This window comes from Castor canadensis, chromosome X, assembly GCF_047511655.1.
Source record: "Castor canadensis chromosome X, mCasCan1.hap1v2, whole genome shotgun sequence".
NCBI classification, from domain to species: Eukaryota; Metazoa; Chordata; class Mammalia; order Rodentia; family Castoridae; genus Castor; species Castor canadensis.
The window spans coordinates 69,286,740-69,304,472 of NC_133405.1; the positions used below are offsets into that span (position 1 = coordinate 69,286,740).

The following is a 17,733-nucleotide window of genomic DNA, read 5'->3' on the forward strand; positions in this document are numbered from 1 at the left end:
ATCCTCGCCAACATTTGCTGTTGTTTGTGTTCTTGATGGTAGCCATTCTGACAGGAGTAATGTGAAATCTTAAGGTGGTTTGATTTGCATTTTCTTTTTGATCAGGGATGTTGAGCATTTCCTCATATGCTTTTTGGCCATTTTGACAGATTCCTTTCAAACAGCTCTTTCAGTTCATTTGCTTATTTCTTCATTGAGTCATTGATTTTTGGGGGGAGTTTAGTTTTTTGAGCTCCCTTTGTATTCTGGTTATTAATCACTTGTCAGATGTATAGCTGGCAAAGATTTTTCTCCCATTCTGTGTATTGCCTCTTCAATCCCTTGATCATTTCTTTTGTTGTGCAGAAGCTTTTTAATTTCATGGAGTCCTATTGTCAAAACTTCCTCTTAGTTACTGAGCCATTTAAGTTATATTTAGAAAGTCATCACCTATGCCTATTAATTTCTGTGTATTCACTGCTCTTTTCTATACCATCTTGAAAGTTTCAGGTCTTATATTAAGTTCCTTAATCCATTTTGAGTTGATACTTATACAGGGTGAAAGACATGGATCTAGTTTCAGTTTTCTGCATGCAGATATCCATCTTTCCTAGCAACATTTGTTGAAGAGGCTCTTTTCTCCATCATATTTTTTGGTGCCTGTCAAAGGTCAGGTGGGTGTAGCTGCGTGGATTCATATCTGGTTTCTGTTTGGTTCCACTTTTTTTTTTGGTCTGTTTTTGTGTTAGTACCATGCTGGTTTTTTTGCTATGGCTCTGTAGTATAGTTTGAAATCAGGTATTGTGATACCTCCAATGTTAGTCTTTTTGCTCAGTATTGCCTAGACTATTCTGGTCTTTTGTGCTTCCAGCTGAAATTTAGTGTTGATTTTTCAATGTCTGTGATGAATGTTTTTGGAATTTTTATGGGAATTGCATTGAACACGTAGATTGCTTTTGGTAATATAGCCATTTTCAAAGTATTGATTCTACCAAAGCATGAGCTTGGGAGATCTTTGCATCTTCTGTAGTCTGGTTTAATTTCTTTCTTCAATGGTTTATAGTTTTCCTCACAGAGGTCTTTCACATCCTTTGTTAAAGTTTATTCCTAGGCATTTAATTTTTTTAACAGAAGCCAAGACAAGTTAAACCACATGATCATTTCCATAGATACAGAGAAAGCCTTGGACAAAATTCAACATCCTTTCATGATAAAAGCTCTGATGAAACTAGGAATAGAAGGAATGTACCTCAGCATAATAAAGGCTGTATATAATAATCCTCTAGCCAACATTATACTTAATGGGGAAAAACTGAAACCATTTCCTCTAAAGGCAGGAATGAGACAAGGGTATCCACTCTCTCCACTCTTACTCAACATACTCTTGGAATTCCTAGGTAGATTAAGAAGGCAAGAAGAAGAAATAAAAGGAATACAAATTGGGAAGGAAGTAACTATCCCTATTTGCAGATGACATAATCTTATACCAAAAAACCTGAAAAACTCCACCATGAACAGCTTCTGCAAAGAAGCAGGATAGAAAATCAATTTACCAATAGCAGTAGCCTTTCTGTACACTAACAATGAACAGACTGAGAATGAATATAGGCAAATAATTCCACTTACAATAGCCTGTGTATTTTATTATTAAATATTAAATATTAATATTAAATATTAATATTTAATGATATTAATTAATTTAATAATATTAAATATTAAGACCCTTACATTTGTCACATTGTCTTTTCCTGTGATTCTGTACTCCTGGTCTTCTTACAGATTCCAGAAAAGAAGTATCATCGTTGATAAAGGAGAGTGTCCTGATGACATGAATAGATTCTGACTGGTTAACTAGCTAAAATTAGAACTAGTACCATTTATTATGTAGTACTATACATATAGAAATTGGGTATTTGCCAGATAGTTGAAATTTTTACCTTCTTGATTGTACATCAGTTAACTATATAGTTATGGATTGATCCTTGAATGAAGTAGTATCAGTTTTGTAAAATGAACATGTAACCCGTAGTTTAATAAATATCACTGAATGCTAATTTTTCACATAAGAATATAATCTTACATTTTTAGAGATGGCAGCAAAAGCAGTTTGTTTCAGATAATATGATACGTACTTTGATTTGTAATGTTTAAACAGTTTATATATGTGCGGGTATATATGTTGCTTTATATTTTGTGTACATATACATTTATAAATATGTATACACATACCTTACATGTTCTGAGTATAAAAAGTTTAAATTGCCTGCCTCCCTCCCTTCCTCCCTCCCTCCCTCCCTTCCTCCCTTCCTTCCTTCCTCCCTTCCTTCCTCCCTCCTTCCTTCTCTCTTTCTCTTTCCCTCTTTCTTTATTTGACTGTACTTAGGTTTGAACTCAAGCCTTGTGCTTACTAGGCAGGTGCTCTACTGCTTGAGCCACACCCCGAGCCCTTTTTGGCTTTAGTTATTTTTTTCAGATAGTCTTGTATTTTTGGCCTGTGGTAAGCTTGAACTTCAATATTCCTACCTTTGCCTCCCAAGTAGCTAGGACTATAGGCACACACCATCACACCTGGCTTATTTATTGAGACAGGGTCTCGGTAACTTTTTGCACAGGTTGGTTTGGAACCACAATCCTCCACCTGCTAAGTAGCTTGAATTACAAGTGTGCACCACTGCAGCCAATCAGGAATAAATATTTTTAACTGTCTCTGATACACTGTTTGAATTCAACGTGCACTGTAAGACACCAGGTCAGACAATGGAATGGCAAATAATATATTTACAGTAAGAAAAGGTAACTGTTAGTGTGAAGAAATAGCTGTTACATAATAATAATGAGATATATGTCATTTGAGCGGCATAAACTTCTACTCTTCGTTTATATCCTTTAATGAACCATAACCTACTACCTCCATACTTAATAAGTTTAACATGGTCTCATAGGACTGTGTAGTAATTGTTTAGCTGGTTCAGCTTTCAGTACAGCATATTTCATTAACTTAATAATGTATTTTCTTTAATAGTGGAAGGTTACTTCCACTATTAAATTATAATTTATAATTAAATTATAATTTATAATTATAATAATGACAAATAATAACACTTAATATTGTATTTGTTTTAGGTCTTTGATGATGGGAGATATGTTTACCTTGTTACGGATTTGATGAAAGGAGGGGAGCTGTTGGACCGTATTCTCAAGCAAAAGTGTTTCTCAGAACAGGAGGCTAGTGATGTGCTGCATGTAATAACTAAGACAGTTGACTATCTTCATTGTCAAGGAGTAAGTTATAGTTATATTCTTCCTTTAACTATAGGACCTGTATGTTCAGGAAATTATTTTCCACCTAAAATGAATGTTTTCTCTCTTTTATATTTTTATAGAAAATATTCTAGTAACACTCATAATGTAGTAGTGAAGGTTATGGATTTAGAAAATTAGCTAATTTTGTATTCTCTTCTTTCTGTATGTTGGCCTTGATTTCATAGCATATTAATTTTTTTTTGTGGTACTGGGGTTTGAACTCGGGGCCTTACACTTGCTAGGTATGCACTCTACCACTTGAGCCACTCTGCCAGCCCTTTTTTTGTAGGGTATTTTCGAGACGGTCTCTCCAACTATGCCCAAGCCATCAAACCTTGTTCCTCCTGATCTCCGCCTCCTGAATAGCTAACATTATAGGCGTGAGCCACTGGTGCCCGGTTAGCATATTAGTTTTGAAAGTGGTTTGAAATGTATATATGTACTGTACCTTCCCATTGAAATTATTAAACCCAATCAAATTTAAAAATGAAATGTAAAAATCAATCCAGAGACAAATAATGAATTTTGTTGAAATTATACTATACCTAATATGTAAAATTCTAGCAGCAAGGAGTCTGTGTTCCTGAGGCTTACCAACCCCTCCTCCAATTACAGTATGAAATTTGAATTCTAAACATTTGAAATATGAATATATTAAATGTGTTAGAGGAACAGGTTTGTTACTTTGCTTCGTAGCTCTATAAAAATGACATATGAATTATTATAAAAAGTCACATTTTTTATAGCTAGGCAAGGAAACAAAATGACAAATAATTTAAAATTTTAAGTTTGAATCATTTGTAACTGTATGCACATGTACCCTTTCAAGTATAAACAATAAAAATGACTAGAGAATTGACACAGTGCAAGTTGTACATACATCCCTCTTATAAATAATTTTGTCTAAAACAGTACATTTCAGTACTTTGAAATAAACTGCATAATGCAGTAGTTCTATTTAATTTAATTCTTCAGTCGTTTTTGTTGATAGTTTGTAAAGTATGACCAGAATTTTTGACAAGAATATTATAAGGATCTTTTCTTTGATACATTACTTTATAAACCTTAAGTTTTTATATCAGTTAAATTAATTAAAGACATATTTTGAGCATTTCTATGTAACAGACATTGTAAAGGGTGTTGTGGTTTCAAATATGAGTAATGACTTGGTTCTGTCCTTAAAGAGCTTTCATTGTTGTAAACTGCTAATATTCTGTACACATGTATGTAAATCGAAAAATGAGACATATTGAAGCTATTCCAGGAATGGGGGGAGGAGGGATAAAGGAGAATGATAGAGGGAGTGAATTCAACTATGATATATTGTAAAAACTTTTGTAAATGTCACAATGTACCCCCAGTGCAACAATAATAAAAATAAATTATATTAGAAAAGATAAGACTAAATTAAATGGATCGTAGTAGCAGGAATATCATCAGAGGGAATTTCTGAATATTTTTCTTTTTCTACATTTCATTTGGTCCTTTATTATATTTACTTTTTTGCTGAAACTTCCCATTTTTCTACTGAGACTTCCCTTTTTTTTTGCTGAGAGTCTCACACATTATAAGCATATTTTGTTTTATATTTCTGAGAATAGTGATAATAACCACTTTAAAATTCTTGCTTCTTAGTTCCAACTTGGTTCCTCTCAGAGTAAGAATTGATTGATTTGCTTTCTTCTTGATACTGATCTATTTCCTTGGTTCTTGTAAATCATTGGATTCTATGATGTTACTAAGTTATGGAAATAACTTATTTTTCTCCAGTGGTTATTATTCCTTATGTTTGCTTCAGTAATTTTCTTGGCTGGGATTGAACTTGGTTTGTGAGCAGTGGCACTGGTCTCTTAATATCCTTTGTCTTTATATGAACTACTTGATCCTGTTGCACGCATTTTTGATTCAGGGATGAGTTCTGACTTTTTTCTTTATAGTATTCCCTGTTGAGTATTCATAAACTGGATTTTTTGCACATGTATCTTTATTACCACTGTGTACCACAGGGGCTGGACTTAACCTTAGGCTAAAAGTTACAGATACAAAAATCCATTCACTTAATTCCTTGTATTTCTTCCTTCAACCAAGTGTGTGGTCCTCACGAGCATCTGTCTGCTTCTGTTCAGTCTCTAGTAACTTCAGATAGTTGATTTTTATTTAGGTTTTATAGTTGCAGGGAAAGGTGTGTGGCCTAAGGATTTAGTTCATTATATCCAAAAGTGGAAATGAGAGTGAGGTTGGAAAACAAAACTGGTGGCTTGAATAGAAACCAGAGCATCTGTGTGGTAGAGAATTTTCTGTGTATTTTTAAGACTGTGGATAAAAATGTCATTTTCAAAATTTATCATTGGGATTTTCCTTTTCTGGAAATATATTAAAATGTTTTATTTCACAAATACTGAGTTGGATGTAAAAAATTAATGTTTTTTCTTCTATGTTCCAGGTTGTTCATCGTGACCTTAAACCTAGCAATATTTTATACGTGGATGAATCAGCCAATGCCGAGTCAATTAGGATCTGTGATTTCGGGTTTGCAAAACAACTTCGAGGAGAAAATGGGCTTCTCCTAACTCCATGCTACACTGCGAACTTTGTAGCACCTGAGGTATTCTTTTTTTTTTCTGCCCTCCTGAAGAACTATATTCCAACAGACTTCTAAGAAACCATCAAAACTATCGTATGATGTATGATGTGGGAAGGAAACACTGGCTCAGGAGTGGGCTGATTTGGGTAGGATTTGGGTCCACCCTTTGCCAGGGCACCAGGCATACAGTTTGTGAAGTACCAGGCTCTGGGCCAGCACACAGTAGGCTCACAGCAGAGAGCAATCTCCCTTCCACCAGGGGAAGAGGGATGGAGGTCTTGTTCTCTCTGGAAAAGAGGGTCTAGGTCTTAACTAATTACAGCATTGGTTAGGGAAAAAGAAAAGAGCAGTTTCCTCAGTATTTCCTCCCCACTGGCTCCAATGGGAATGAGCCACGTTGGAGCTTTTGGTTGGGATGAGGTCCTGCTGGTTGCTCAGGCTGGGCTTGGACATATGGGCTCACGTGATTCTCCTGCCTCAGTCTCCCAAGTAGCTGGATCATAGGTGTGTGCCAGGATGATTGGCATACTTTGATTGTAGTAACTGTAAGTCTGCAGTTTTTGTTTGTGTTTTTATTTTTGGTTGTCAGATGATCTTTTATTGAAATATTTTTTCCTGAACTTCAGAAGTAGCTAGGCATCTCACTAAACCAGTGGTGATGTCATGAAGGTGGTGACCATCAGTATTGCAGCCCACAGGCTGTTCAGTGTCCAGGGTCCCTTTAATGGTTCCAGAAAGTTCTCTGGCTAAAGATCAGTGTCACAGTGATGACAGTCTCACAACTGTCAGGCAATGTTGACAATCTCATTAAAGGTTCTATTTCCACTGTGTTTAATGTTGTTCTGTTTCTTTCTGTCTGTTTGTGGCTCCTTGAGAGTTTTGACAATCAGGGTCAAGGCAGAGGTACTACCTTTTTCTGGGCCTGTCTGTTCCTAATGTTTAGGATCAATGCAACCCTCAGACCCTGCCAGTCACTGGTTGCCTTGGTGATGTCATCACCAACCTTGTCTGGAGACAGACCCAGGGGGCCAGTCTTGGGGACCAAGACAGATGTGTGCCAACCTTACCACTGGTACACCAGTCAGGTACATGACTTTGATCTTGCTAAGGTTGATCTTGGGCAACATGGTGGAGGCGCTACTGTCAGGACAACCCAAGAAAGTTACACCCCAGCCTCCTCTGAGTAGAAAGACAAAGGAAGTATGCAGTTCTTAGCTTTAGCAGCCATGTGCAGGGCTTAACTCTTCCAGATAAATATGACAATGTTTCCTTACTGACTGCTAAGTTGCCTGCACATATCCCAGCCACCTTGGAACCCCTCACCTTCCAAAGGGTTAATGCTTCCTCCTTGGGGTTGGGGGAAGCTTGCTTCAGGACCTTTATTTATTTTTTTAGTTATTCATTTATTCACATGTGCATACATTGTTTGGTTCATTTCTCCCCCCCCAACTTCCCCCATCCTCTCCCCCCTGCCCCCTCGCTTCCAGGCAGAACCTGTCCTGCCCTTATCTCTAATTTTGTTGAAGAAAAGACATAAACATAATAAGGAAGACAAAGTGTTTTTGCTAGTTCAGTTAAGGATAGCAATATTCTTAGCATTGCTTTCAGAGACTGCTTTGAGAGCCTATACTCTAATAAATTTGAAAATTTTGAAGAAATGGACAGATTTCTAGACACTTAGGACCATCCAAAACTGAACCAAGAGGACATTAATCACCTGAATGGATCTATAACACAAAACGAAATTGAAGCAGCAATTAAGAGTCTCCCAAAAAAGAAAAGTCCAGGACCTGATGGATTCTCTGCTGAATTCTGTCGGACATTTAAAAAAGAATTAATACCAATCCTCCTTAAACTGTTCCATGAACAAGAAAGGGAAGGAACACTGCCTAACTCGTTTTATGAAGCCAACATTACTATCCCCAAACCAGAAAAAGACACCTCCAAAAAGGAGAACTGTAAGCCAATTTCCTTAATGAATATCAATGCAAAAATCCTCAATAAAATAATGGCAAACCGAATCCAACAACACATCAGAAAGATCATTCACCACGACCAAGTTGGCTTCATCCCAGGGATGCAGGGGTGGTTCAACATACGCAAATCCATAAATGTAATACAACATATTAATAGAAGCAAAGACAAAAACCACTTGATCATCTCAATAGATGCAGAAGAAGCATAGGAATAGGCATAACACTTGCTTTCATTGCCTTTTTATGGTAAGAGATTTGCCCTGGATAGCTATAGCACAAGTATAGACTCAAAATGTGCAACTCTGCAAAGTGGTGCATGCACACTAAAAGTCTCTCTCTTCCTGGAACAGGCATGGATATTCAAACCTTTCCCTATAAAGTGATTGTATACACCTACATTTAGGGCTATTCTGCTTATGAGGTAGCCTGGCATAGTGCTTTTTTGTAATAAAATTTTGTTTTACTGTTTTTTTTTTTCAGAAAAAAATAGAGGTTTGTACTCTTAAGATACATGTATCCAGAGAATGTGACTTAATCTGTATTTTAATGACATGCATAGAATAATGAATATACAAGTTTTTAATCACATTACACTAGATAGAAATAATGTTTTTCAAAATAAAAATTGAGACATGTGACCCAGCAAGGGGTCATTGTACTACCTCAATAATTACCTCGAGATGATAACGTCAACATAAAATTACTAACCTTTCAGGACATCTCAGTGGTTTTATAAAATAGGAGGACAGAATATTTGAGATTAGGTCTCTTGTGTTAAATATAAGGTATAGGCTCATCATAAATATTCTAACATTTATGCAGTAGACATAACAGCAGAATATGTGGACCTTGATTCCTTAATATTATAAACTTCACACTGGAAAAAGGTTAGGGGTGAATTTGTCCCAAATGAACACCTCAAAACAAGACATGAAAATGAAAAATGCACAGTGTGTCTGTTAAGAATAATAAACATTTTAAGATTATTAATTAGGCAGACATTTTAAAATGATTTCATATACAGAGTAGAATACAACCCATTTGTATTTTTTATACTAAGAGACTTCCATTTAATAAGACACTTTCACCATTCTTGTAGTAAAGATTTTCAGGTGGGCATGTGCAGATCACTTCTCCATAACTATTGCCTGAATTGCCTTTGGCTAGTATTTGTTTTTTTAAATGCTTCAGAGAGTTTTATCAAGTACCTAAGCCCCTGCTAGCAGTCAGCAAGTATTTGTAGTGAATGAAACACAGAGTTCTTTTTGGTAAGATTTGTTTCTAAAATTTCAAAACATATTAGAGAGGTATATACAATGCATTCCCTTTTAAACTAGAATCATAAGGATTCAAGTATCCTTGCAGACATTTTAATAAATAATAGAATTTATGGAGCTGTACATTTATTATTTCATTGCAGTGTATAAAGAGTCCTGACTTGCTAAGAGAGTGACTAATAATTACAATTTTAACTTAACAGAGAGAATATGTATTCACTTTTTAAGATGAATATCACTTTAATCAACTTACTAGGGTTTACTTCATAGATACATAGTTATGTATGCCAATGTCACAAAATTAATGTATCTCTAAATAGTTTATTCTTTTATAAAGGCAACCCTGTTATATTATTTATCAGACATTTAATGCCTGCTGAAGTCTAAGAATGTTTTTGAATTAATGAAGCTTACAGTAAAGCTGAGGAATGTTGTGTTTGCGGCTCTTTACCTTTTTACATTCTTGTCCTTCATTGTTTAGGTGTCTTTTCATTGTTCAGTGGGATTTTTGCCTTGGTATTTTACCTGTAAATGTATTGTGCTTAAGTCAGTCTATCCTCTCTCCACTATACTGCCTTACATTTTATCCCTATTTTGTGTTGTTCAGCAGTTTTCATTGTGTTTCATTATGACTTGTTCCTATACTGATATAATGTATTTCACTATTATTTACTAACTTTCTCAGGTTCTTATGCAACAGGGATATGATGCTGCTTGTGATATTTGGAGTTTAGGAGTGCTTTTTTACACGATGTTGGCTGGGTAAGAAACTTATATTCTCATGTCATTATGTAAATTTCACTTGTATATTTTCTCTAGAAAGACAACAGATGTAAATAACCTCAAGAAAAATTCTATTAATATTTCAAAAAATATTTTGTACTAATAAAATTGAAAAGAATGGAAAATGTGTATAAGGAGGCATTGTTAAATTAGAAATTAAAAAACAGCTTTCATTCAGAATAAACTTAAGAATAAAGTATACCTTTTGGTGCACATCGAGTGCATTACTTTTAATATATTTACTCAACCATAAGATAATTGCATACTTCAACAGCAATTTGTCCACAGCAGTTGTTGATATCAAGTTAATTTTTTCTTTTGTTAACTGAGGTTTGAACTCAGGGCCTACACCTTGAGCCACTCCACCAGCCCTTTTTTCTGAAGGGTTTTTTTTCAGATAGGGTTTCACAAATTGTTTGCCAGGGCTGGCTTCAAACCTCGATCCTCCTGATCTCTACTTCCTGTGTAGCTAGGATTGCAGGCGTGAGCCACTGGTGCCCAGCTAAGTTAATTTTTTTAAGTACTTGATTTCTGGCTCTGCTGATAACAAAGATTTAGTAAGATTGTACTTTGTAGCAAATTTAAATGAAATAGTAAGCAATACTAAACTGTCAAAGCACACAAATAGCTGTCCTTCCTAAAAAGGATAAAGATTAACTCAAAACAAATGTAATAACAATTGGACTACGTTAACGTTGGTCATTTGCAAATAATATAAGTACTGTTTTATTCTTAAGAATGAGTAGTATTTTTACCTAAAAATGAAATTTTAGGTCTGTGCAAATTAATCTGATGAAGGCTAGGTGAGCAAGTAAATATACTTAGGTGTGGCATTTTAAAAATTAATTCACTTCCTAAACTGGTATATAAAAATATATATGCTAATAGTGTTATAAAATAACTTTTAAATTACTAATTGGGATGGTGGTAAGTGCATATATCATTGTATTCTGTGTATCTTTTTAGACCTTGAAAATTTATGCAAAATATTCAGTCATAAATTATAGCAAATGTTGAAGTTAAAGGTAATTTCCATATCAAATACAGTCAATGTTGTTTTTAAACCACAGGATGCAATTTCTAGATTGCTGCTTTCAAATATTTTCTTTATGATTAATCTTTGCTTTGTGATTTTTGTGTATGTGTATGTTAGTATTATCTCAACCTAATTGTTATATGAGGGTATCAGTACTTTAACTCATTAATACATCTTTCTCATACTTTTAACCCTAAGTCAGTTTTCCAACTACTAACTTTGAATAGCAATTTCAGTCTGTTAAAATGCTATAAAAATTATCAGTTTTTTTCATTCTGTAATTTCTTATATAAAGAAATTACATATTCTTTTTTCATTATGTAATTCTTTACATATTTAGCATAATTTGATCTATATAATTTAATGACTATGAAGTTTTTGTTGTATTGATATCAATATTTAATGAATTGATTCTTATGGACATTAATTAAAATTATTATTTACTTATTTATACTAATAACATAGAAAAAAAGTCTGAACAAACTGAACCAATACAGTAAATGTATTATATATGTAAAATTAATATTTTCTTCATTGAAAGTATATTTCCTTGATAATTTATAAGTGGGAGAATATGAAGTTTGTGTGTTTTATTGTTATTTGGTTGTAAAACTGTAGGTTTACATGAAAAGCCACCATTATTTATTTTGTTAGCTAACTGATCAAACACAAAAGAAAGGAATTAATGAAAGCAAGATTCTCCATTTTACTAAGTAATTTCTTAGGTTTGAGTTCATTACTTGAAATGTAAAATTGATTAGAGGAAATATTAGGTGATACCCTTAATTTGCTGTAGTAAATATTACATATACTATAATATTCATATTATATATAGTCAATTATTTGCATGTAGTCTTAATATTCATTACATTTGCTTATTTAATATTCATATCAGGCTTTTGTGTCTATTAAAATCTATTTTATTAATAGCTGCACACCATTTGCTAATGGACCCAATGACACACCTGAAGAAATACTGTTACGTATAGGCAATGGAAAGTTCTCTTTGAGCGGTGGAAACTGGGACAATATTTCAGATGGAGCAAAGGTATAAATTAGGAGTATGTTCTATTTTTGTTCCATTTGTTTTTAAATACTGAGTTCTTTTAAGTTATATCCTAGTGTGTATTTGATGTCATAGCAGGATTTTGTTTAATTAACTCATATTTATGGACTGAGCAAGGCAGACTGATTTTTTTTCTGCAAGGTTCTGTGCTACAGTTCTTTCTTAGCAGTTTATATGTGTTTAGGGTATATAAAACTACTTACTCCTTTCTTACTAACCAAAACAAAGATGAAAATCTGGGGAAGAGTGCATACTTAAAGCTAACTAAAGTTTATTTCTGTATTTATTTTATTTTTCCACATCATTTTTCTTAAGTACAAACATTGGCTGTTGATGATAATGAAGTTTTTTTTGACAACAAATTAGTTGTCGTTTATTTCCAAAACATTATTAGAAAACTTCACAGTGATAATTTAGTTTTAACCTTGCAACAACCCATGATTGGGTGGTATTATTATTTTATTTGATTAAATGAGGAGGAAACCAAAACTTAAAAATGTTAAGCAACATGGTTAAGATCTGGTAAATAGAAAATCACAGAGATTCAAATTTTAATTTTACAGTGCTAATATCAAACTCTGGGCCTCACACATGCTAAGACAGTACTCTACCACTGAAATATAACCATAGCCAGCAGATCAGAGATTCAAAAGCAGGGAATATGGGTACAGCAGTCAAGTTTTTAACTTCTGTGAATAAACTGGAATAATAGAATATTAAACCAGAAATATCATCTGCTAATATCACTAATTCAAAACAAAGTTTTACAGAGAAATGGGCATTTGAAAACAGTAATCATGTGTTTGTTTACTTTTATTACTTTACTCATTAGTGTTTTCTGGTATACTGTTGTCTAATTGTTTAGCTTTTTAAATTAAAAAAAATTTTTACTCTTATTTAACATTTTATTTGAATACAATGGCTTTCTTTTTTGTGTTTATTTTTTATTGTTGTACTGGGGGTACATTGTGACATTTACAAAAGTCTGTATCATAAATTTTAGTTGAATTCACCCCCTCTGTCATTCTTCTTTATCCCCATCCCCCATTCTTGGAATAGTTTCAACAGGTCTCATTTTTCCATTGGCATACATGAGTACATGATATTTCTTTTAAAATACAGATCTTCAATTGGAACATTATAATTATGCTTATTTGTGGGGTACAGTGTGACATTTTACTAAATATATATAATGTGGTAATGATAACATCAAGGTAAGTGTGGCATATCTGTCACCTCAAACATTTATCATTTTTTCTGCCTTGCGAACATTCAAAATCTTCTAATAGCTATTTTGAAATATACAATTATTTTTGCCAACCATAGTTATCCTACTGTCCTGTTGATTTTGCAAGTTATTCCCTTTATCCAGTAGCACTCATACAGACATTAACCAGTTTTTCTCTATTCCTTCCTTCCCCACAGCTTTCCCAGATTCCAGAGTCTGTTGTTCTGTTCTCTACTTCTATAAGATCAATTTTTAATAGTTTCCATATATACATTAGAACATGAAGTATTTTTCTTTGTGTACCTTATTTATTTCACTTAAAGTAGTGTCCTCTAGTTCCATCCATGTTGCTGCAAATGACAGAATTTTGTTCTCTTTATGGCTGAATAATAATCATTATGTATATACGCCACATTTTTAAAAAATCCATTCATCTTTTGATGGGTGTGTCACTTGATTCTTTCTCTTGGCTATTGTGAATAGTGCTGCAATAAATATGGTTGTGCAGATATCTCTTAGATATAATCATTTCATTTCCTTCAGATATATACCCGTTAGTCAGTTGCTGGGCCATACAGTGTCTTGTCATCAAATTTTTTGTGGAACCTCCATGTTGTTTTCATAATAGTTGTAATGTAAATTTGTATTCCAAGAAGTAATGTCTGAGAATTGTTCTTCCTCTGCATCCTTGTTAGTATTTCTTACTTTTTGTCTTTTTTATAGTAGTCATTCTAAGCATAGTTTTGATTTCCATATCTGTCATGATTAGTGATATTTGGCATTTTTTCGTATATTTGTTGGCCCTTCAATACATCTTTTAAAAAAATGTCTATTCATAGCATTTGCCTACTTTTTAAGTGGAATATTTTTTCTTTGATTTTTGAGTTGTTTATATATTCTGGATATTAATCTGTCCTCGGATGAATTTGAAAGTATTTTCTCCCATTCTATAGGTTGTCTCTCCCCTCTGTTGATTGTTTCCTTTGCTGTGCAGAAAGTGTTTAGTTTGATATGATCCAATTAGTCAATTTTTCCTTTTGTTTATAGACAATGTTTTTATTGTTAACTTATTCTTAGCAAGTATAAACTATTAATTTTTAATTAACAGTTGTATTGCTTATAACTGTGCAATAGAATTATAATGCAGACCAGATAATGTAGTTTTTAAATTTCTGGTAGCCACATAAAACATTTTAAAAAATGAATTATAATAAATACATTTTATTAAACCCAGCATTTTCAAAACATTATCCCTTCATCCAATATAAAAATATTACTAAGATATTGTACATACTGTGTTTTCAAAATTTGATATATATATATTTCACACTTAACAGCCCATGTAAGTATTAACTATATATTAAGTGCTTAGTTATGGCTAGTGGCTACCATATTCAACAGTACAGTTTCAAAGTAACTGGCTGCATTTAATTTAGGAAAAAGTAGTCAATCAAAGCTTAAAAAATAATTTATTCATTATACTATTTAAAGTTTTAAAAGAAAAAATCCAGTGGTTGTCAGCATGTCACTTACAGATGCCTGAGGCTTTTAAAGTTCAGTTTGAAGTAGAATAAAATTTTTAGACAAAAGGAATTATAGTTAATATCTGCTAATTATCAATTCTTATCTCAAGAATACTAAGCAATCTGTATAATATATTACAGAGTAGATCTTACAATTTGATCATACTAAAATAAATAAATTTGTCATTACTTGTTAAGCATTAAAAAAAGAGAGATGGAATTGTGTTTGGATTTTTTTTTAATTGTTTTATTATTCATATGTGCATACAAGGCTTTGGTCATTTCTCCCCCCTACTCCCACCCCCCTCCCTTACCATCCACTCCATACCCTCCCTCTCCAGCCCACCCCCTCAATACCCAGCATAAACTGTTTTGCCCTTATCTCTAATTTTGTTGAAGAGAGAGTATAGGCAATAATAGGAAGGAACAAGTGTTCCTGGTTGAGATAAGGATAGCTATACAGGGAGTTGACTCACATTAATTTCCTGTACGTGTGTGTTGCCTTCTAGGTTAATTCTTTTTGACTCACCTTTTCTCTAGTTCCTGGTCCCCTTTTCCTATTGGCCTCAGTTGCTTTTAAGGTATCTGCTTTAGTTTCTTTGCATTAAGGGCAACAAATGCTAGCTAATTTTTTAGGTGTCTTACCTATCCTCACCTTTCCCTTGTGTGCTCTTGCTTTTATCATGTGCTCAAAGTCCAATCCCCTTGTTGTGTTTGCCCTTGATCTAATGTCCGCATATGAGGGAGAACATACGATTTTTGGTCTTTTGGGCCAGGCTAACCTCACTCAAATTGATGTTCTTCAATTCCATCCATTTACCCGAGAATGATAACATTTCATTCTTCTTCATGGCTGCATAAAATCCCATTGTGTATAGATACCACATTTTCTTAATCCATTCATCAGTAGTGGGGCATCTTGGCTGTTTCCATAACTTGGCTATTGTGAATAGGGCTGCAATAAACATGGGTGTGCAGGTGCCTCTGGAGTAACCTGTGTCACAGTCTTTTGGGTATATCCCCAAGAGTGGTATTGCTGGATCAAATGGTAGATCAATGTTTAGTGTTTTAAGTAGCCTCCAAATTTTTTTCCAGAGTGGTTGTACTAGTTTACATTCCCACCAACAGTGTATGAGGGTTCCTTTTTCCCTGCATCCTCGCCAACACCTGTTGTTGGTGGTGTTGCTAATGATGGCTATTCTAACAGGAGTGAGGTGGAATCTTAGTGTGCTTTTAATTTGCATTTCCTTTATTGCTAGAGATGGTGAGCATTTTTTCATGTGTTTTTTGGCCATTTGAATTTTTCTTTTGAGAAAGTTCTGTTTAGTTCACTTGCCCATTTCTTTATTGGTTCATTAGTTTTGGGAGAATTTAGTTTTTTAAGTTCCCTATATAACCTGGTTATCAGTCCTTTGTCTGATGTGTAGCTGGCAAATATTTTCTCCCACTCTGTGGGTGTTCTCTTCAGTTTAGAGACCACTTCTTTTCATGAACAGAAGCTTTTTAGTTTTATGAGGTCCCATTTATCTATGCTATCTCTTAGTTGCTGAGCTGCTGGGGTTTCGTTGAGAACGTTCTTGCCTATACCTACTGACTCCAGAGTATTTCCTACTCTTTCCTGTATCAACTTTAAAGTTTGTGGTCTGATATTAAGATCCTTGATCCATTTTGAGTTAATCTTGGTATAGGGTGATATACATGGATCTAGTTTCAGTTTTTTTGCAGACTGCTAACCAGTTTTCCCAGCAGTTTTTGTTGAAGAGGCTGCTATTTCTCCATCATACATTTTTAGCTCCTTTGTCAAAACAAGTTGGTTATAGTTGTGTGGCTTCATATCTGGGTCCTCTATTCTGTTCCACTGGTCTTCATGTCTGTTTTTGTGCCAGTACCATGCTGTTTTTATCATTATTGCTTTGTAATATGGTTTGAAGTCAGGTATCGTGATACCTCCTGCACTGTTCTTTTGACTGAGTATTGCCTTGGCTATTTGTGGCCTCTTGTGTTTCCATATAAATTTCATGGTAGATTTTTCAATGTCTTTCATGAATATTTGGAATTTTGATGGGAATTGCATTAAACATGTAGATTACTTTTGGGAGTATCAACCTTTTTACTATGTTGATTCTACCAATCCATGAGCATGGGAGATCTCTCCACTTTCTATAGTCTTCCTCAATCTGTTTCTTCAGAAGTTTATAGTTTTCCTTGTAGAGGTCATTCACATCTTTTATTAGGTTTACACCTAGGTATATGATTTTTTTTTGAGGCTATTGTAAATGAAATTGTTTTCATACATTCTTTTTCAGTTTGCTCATTGTTAGTATATAGAAATGCTAATGATTTTTCTATGCTGATTTTACATCCTGCTACCTTGCTGTAGCTATTGATGATGTCTAGGAGCTTCTAAGTTGAGGTTTTTGGGTCTTTAAGGTATAGGATCGTGTTGTCTGCAAATGGGGATATTTTGACAGATTCTTTACCTATTTGTATTCCTTTTATTCCTTCTTCTTGCCTAATTGCTCTGGCTAGGAATTCCAGTACTATGTTGAATAGGAGTGGAGATAGTGGGCATCCTTGTCTGGTTCCTGACTTTAGTGGGAATGGTTTCAGTTTTTCTCCATTAAGTATAATGCTGGCTGTAGGTTTGTCATACATAGTTTTTATAATGTTGTGGTACTTTCCTTCTATTCCTAGTTTTCTTAGAGCTTTTATCATGAAATGGTGTTGGATCTTATCAAAGGCTTTTTCTGCATCTATTGAGATGATCAAGTGGTTTTTGTCTTTGCTTCTGTTAATGTGGTTTATTACGTTTATTGATTTTCGCATGTTGAAATACCCCTGCATTCCTGGGATGAAGCCTACTTAGTTGTGGTGAATAATCTTTTTGATGTGTTGTTGAATTCGGTTTGCCATTATTTTGTTGAGGATTTTTGCGTCAATGTTCATTAAGGAGATTGGCCTATAGTTCTCTTCTTTGG

General features: G+C 34.0%; 1 protein-coding gene and 1 pseudogene across 6 annotated transcripts in view; one reads left to right on the plus strand and one right to left on the minus strand.

Moving 5' to 3' along the window:
- Rps6ka6 (ribosomal protein S6 kinase A6) overlaps positions 1-17,733 on the plus strand; it is a 190,545-nt gene that overhangs the window by 108,760 nt on the left and 64,052 nt on the right. For all 6 annotated transcript variants that reach the window (XM_074064384.1, XM_074064387.1, XM_074064386.1 and 3 more), the window contains 4 exons: positions 3,103-3,261; positions 5,726-5,887; positions 9,805-9,881; positions 11,869-11,986. In XM_074064384.1, coding sequence (XP_073920485.1) covers positions 3,103-3,261; positions 5,726-5,887; positions 9,805-9,881; positions 11,869-11,986 — 516 coding nt within the window. The remainder of the gene's footprint in view (positions 1-3,102; positions 3,262-5,725; positions 5,888-9,804; positions 9,882-11,868; positions 11,987-17,733) is intronic.
- LOC141419792 (large ribosomal subunit protein uL11-like) lies at positions 6,464-6,993 on the minus strand (annotated as a pseudogene).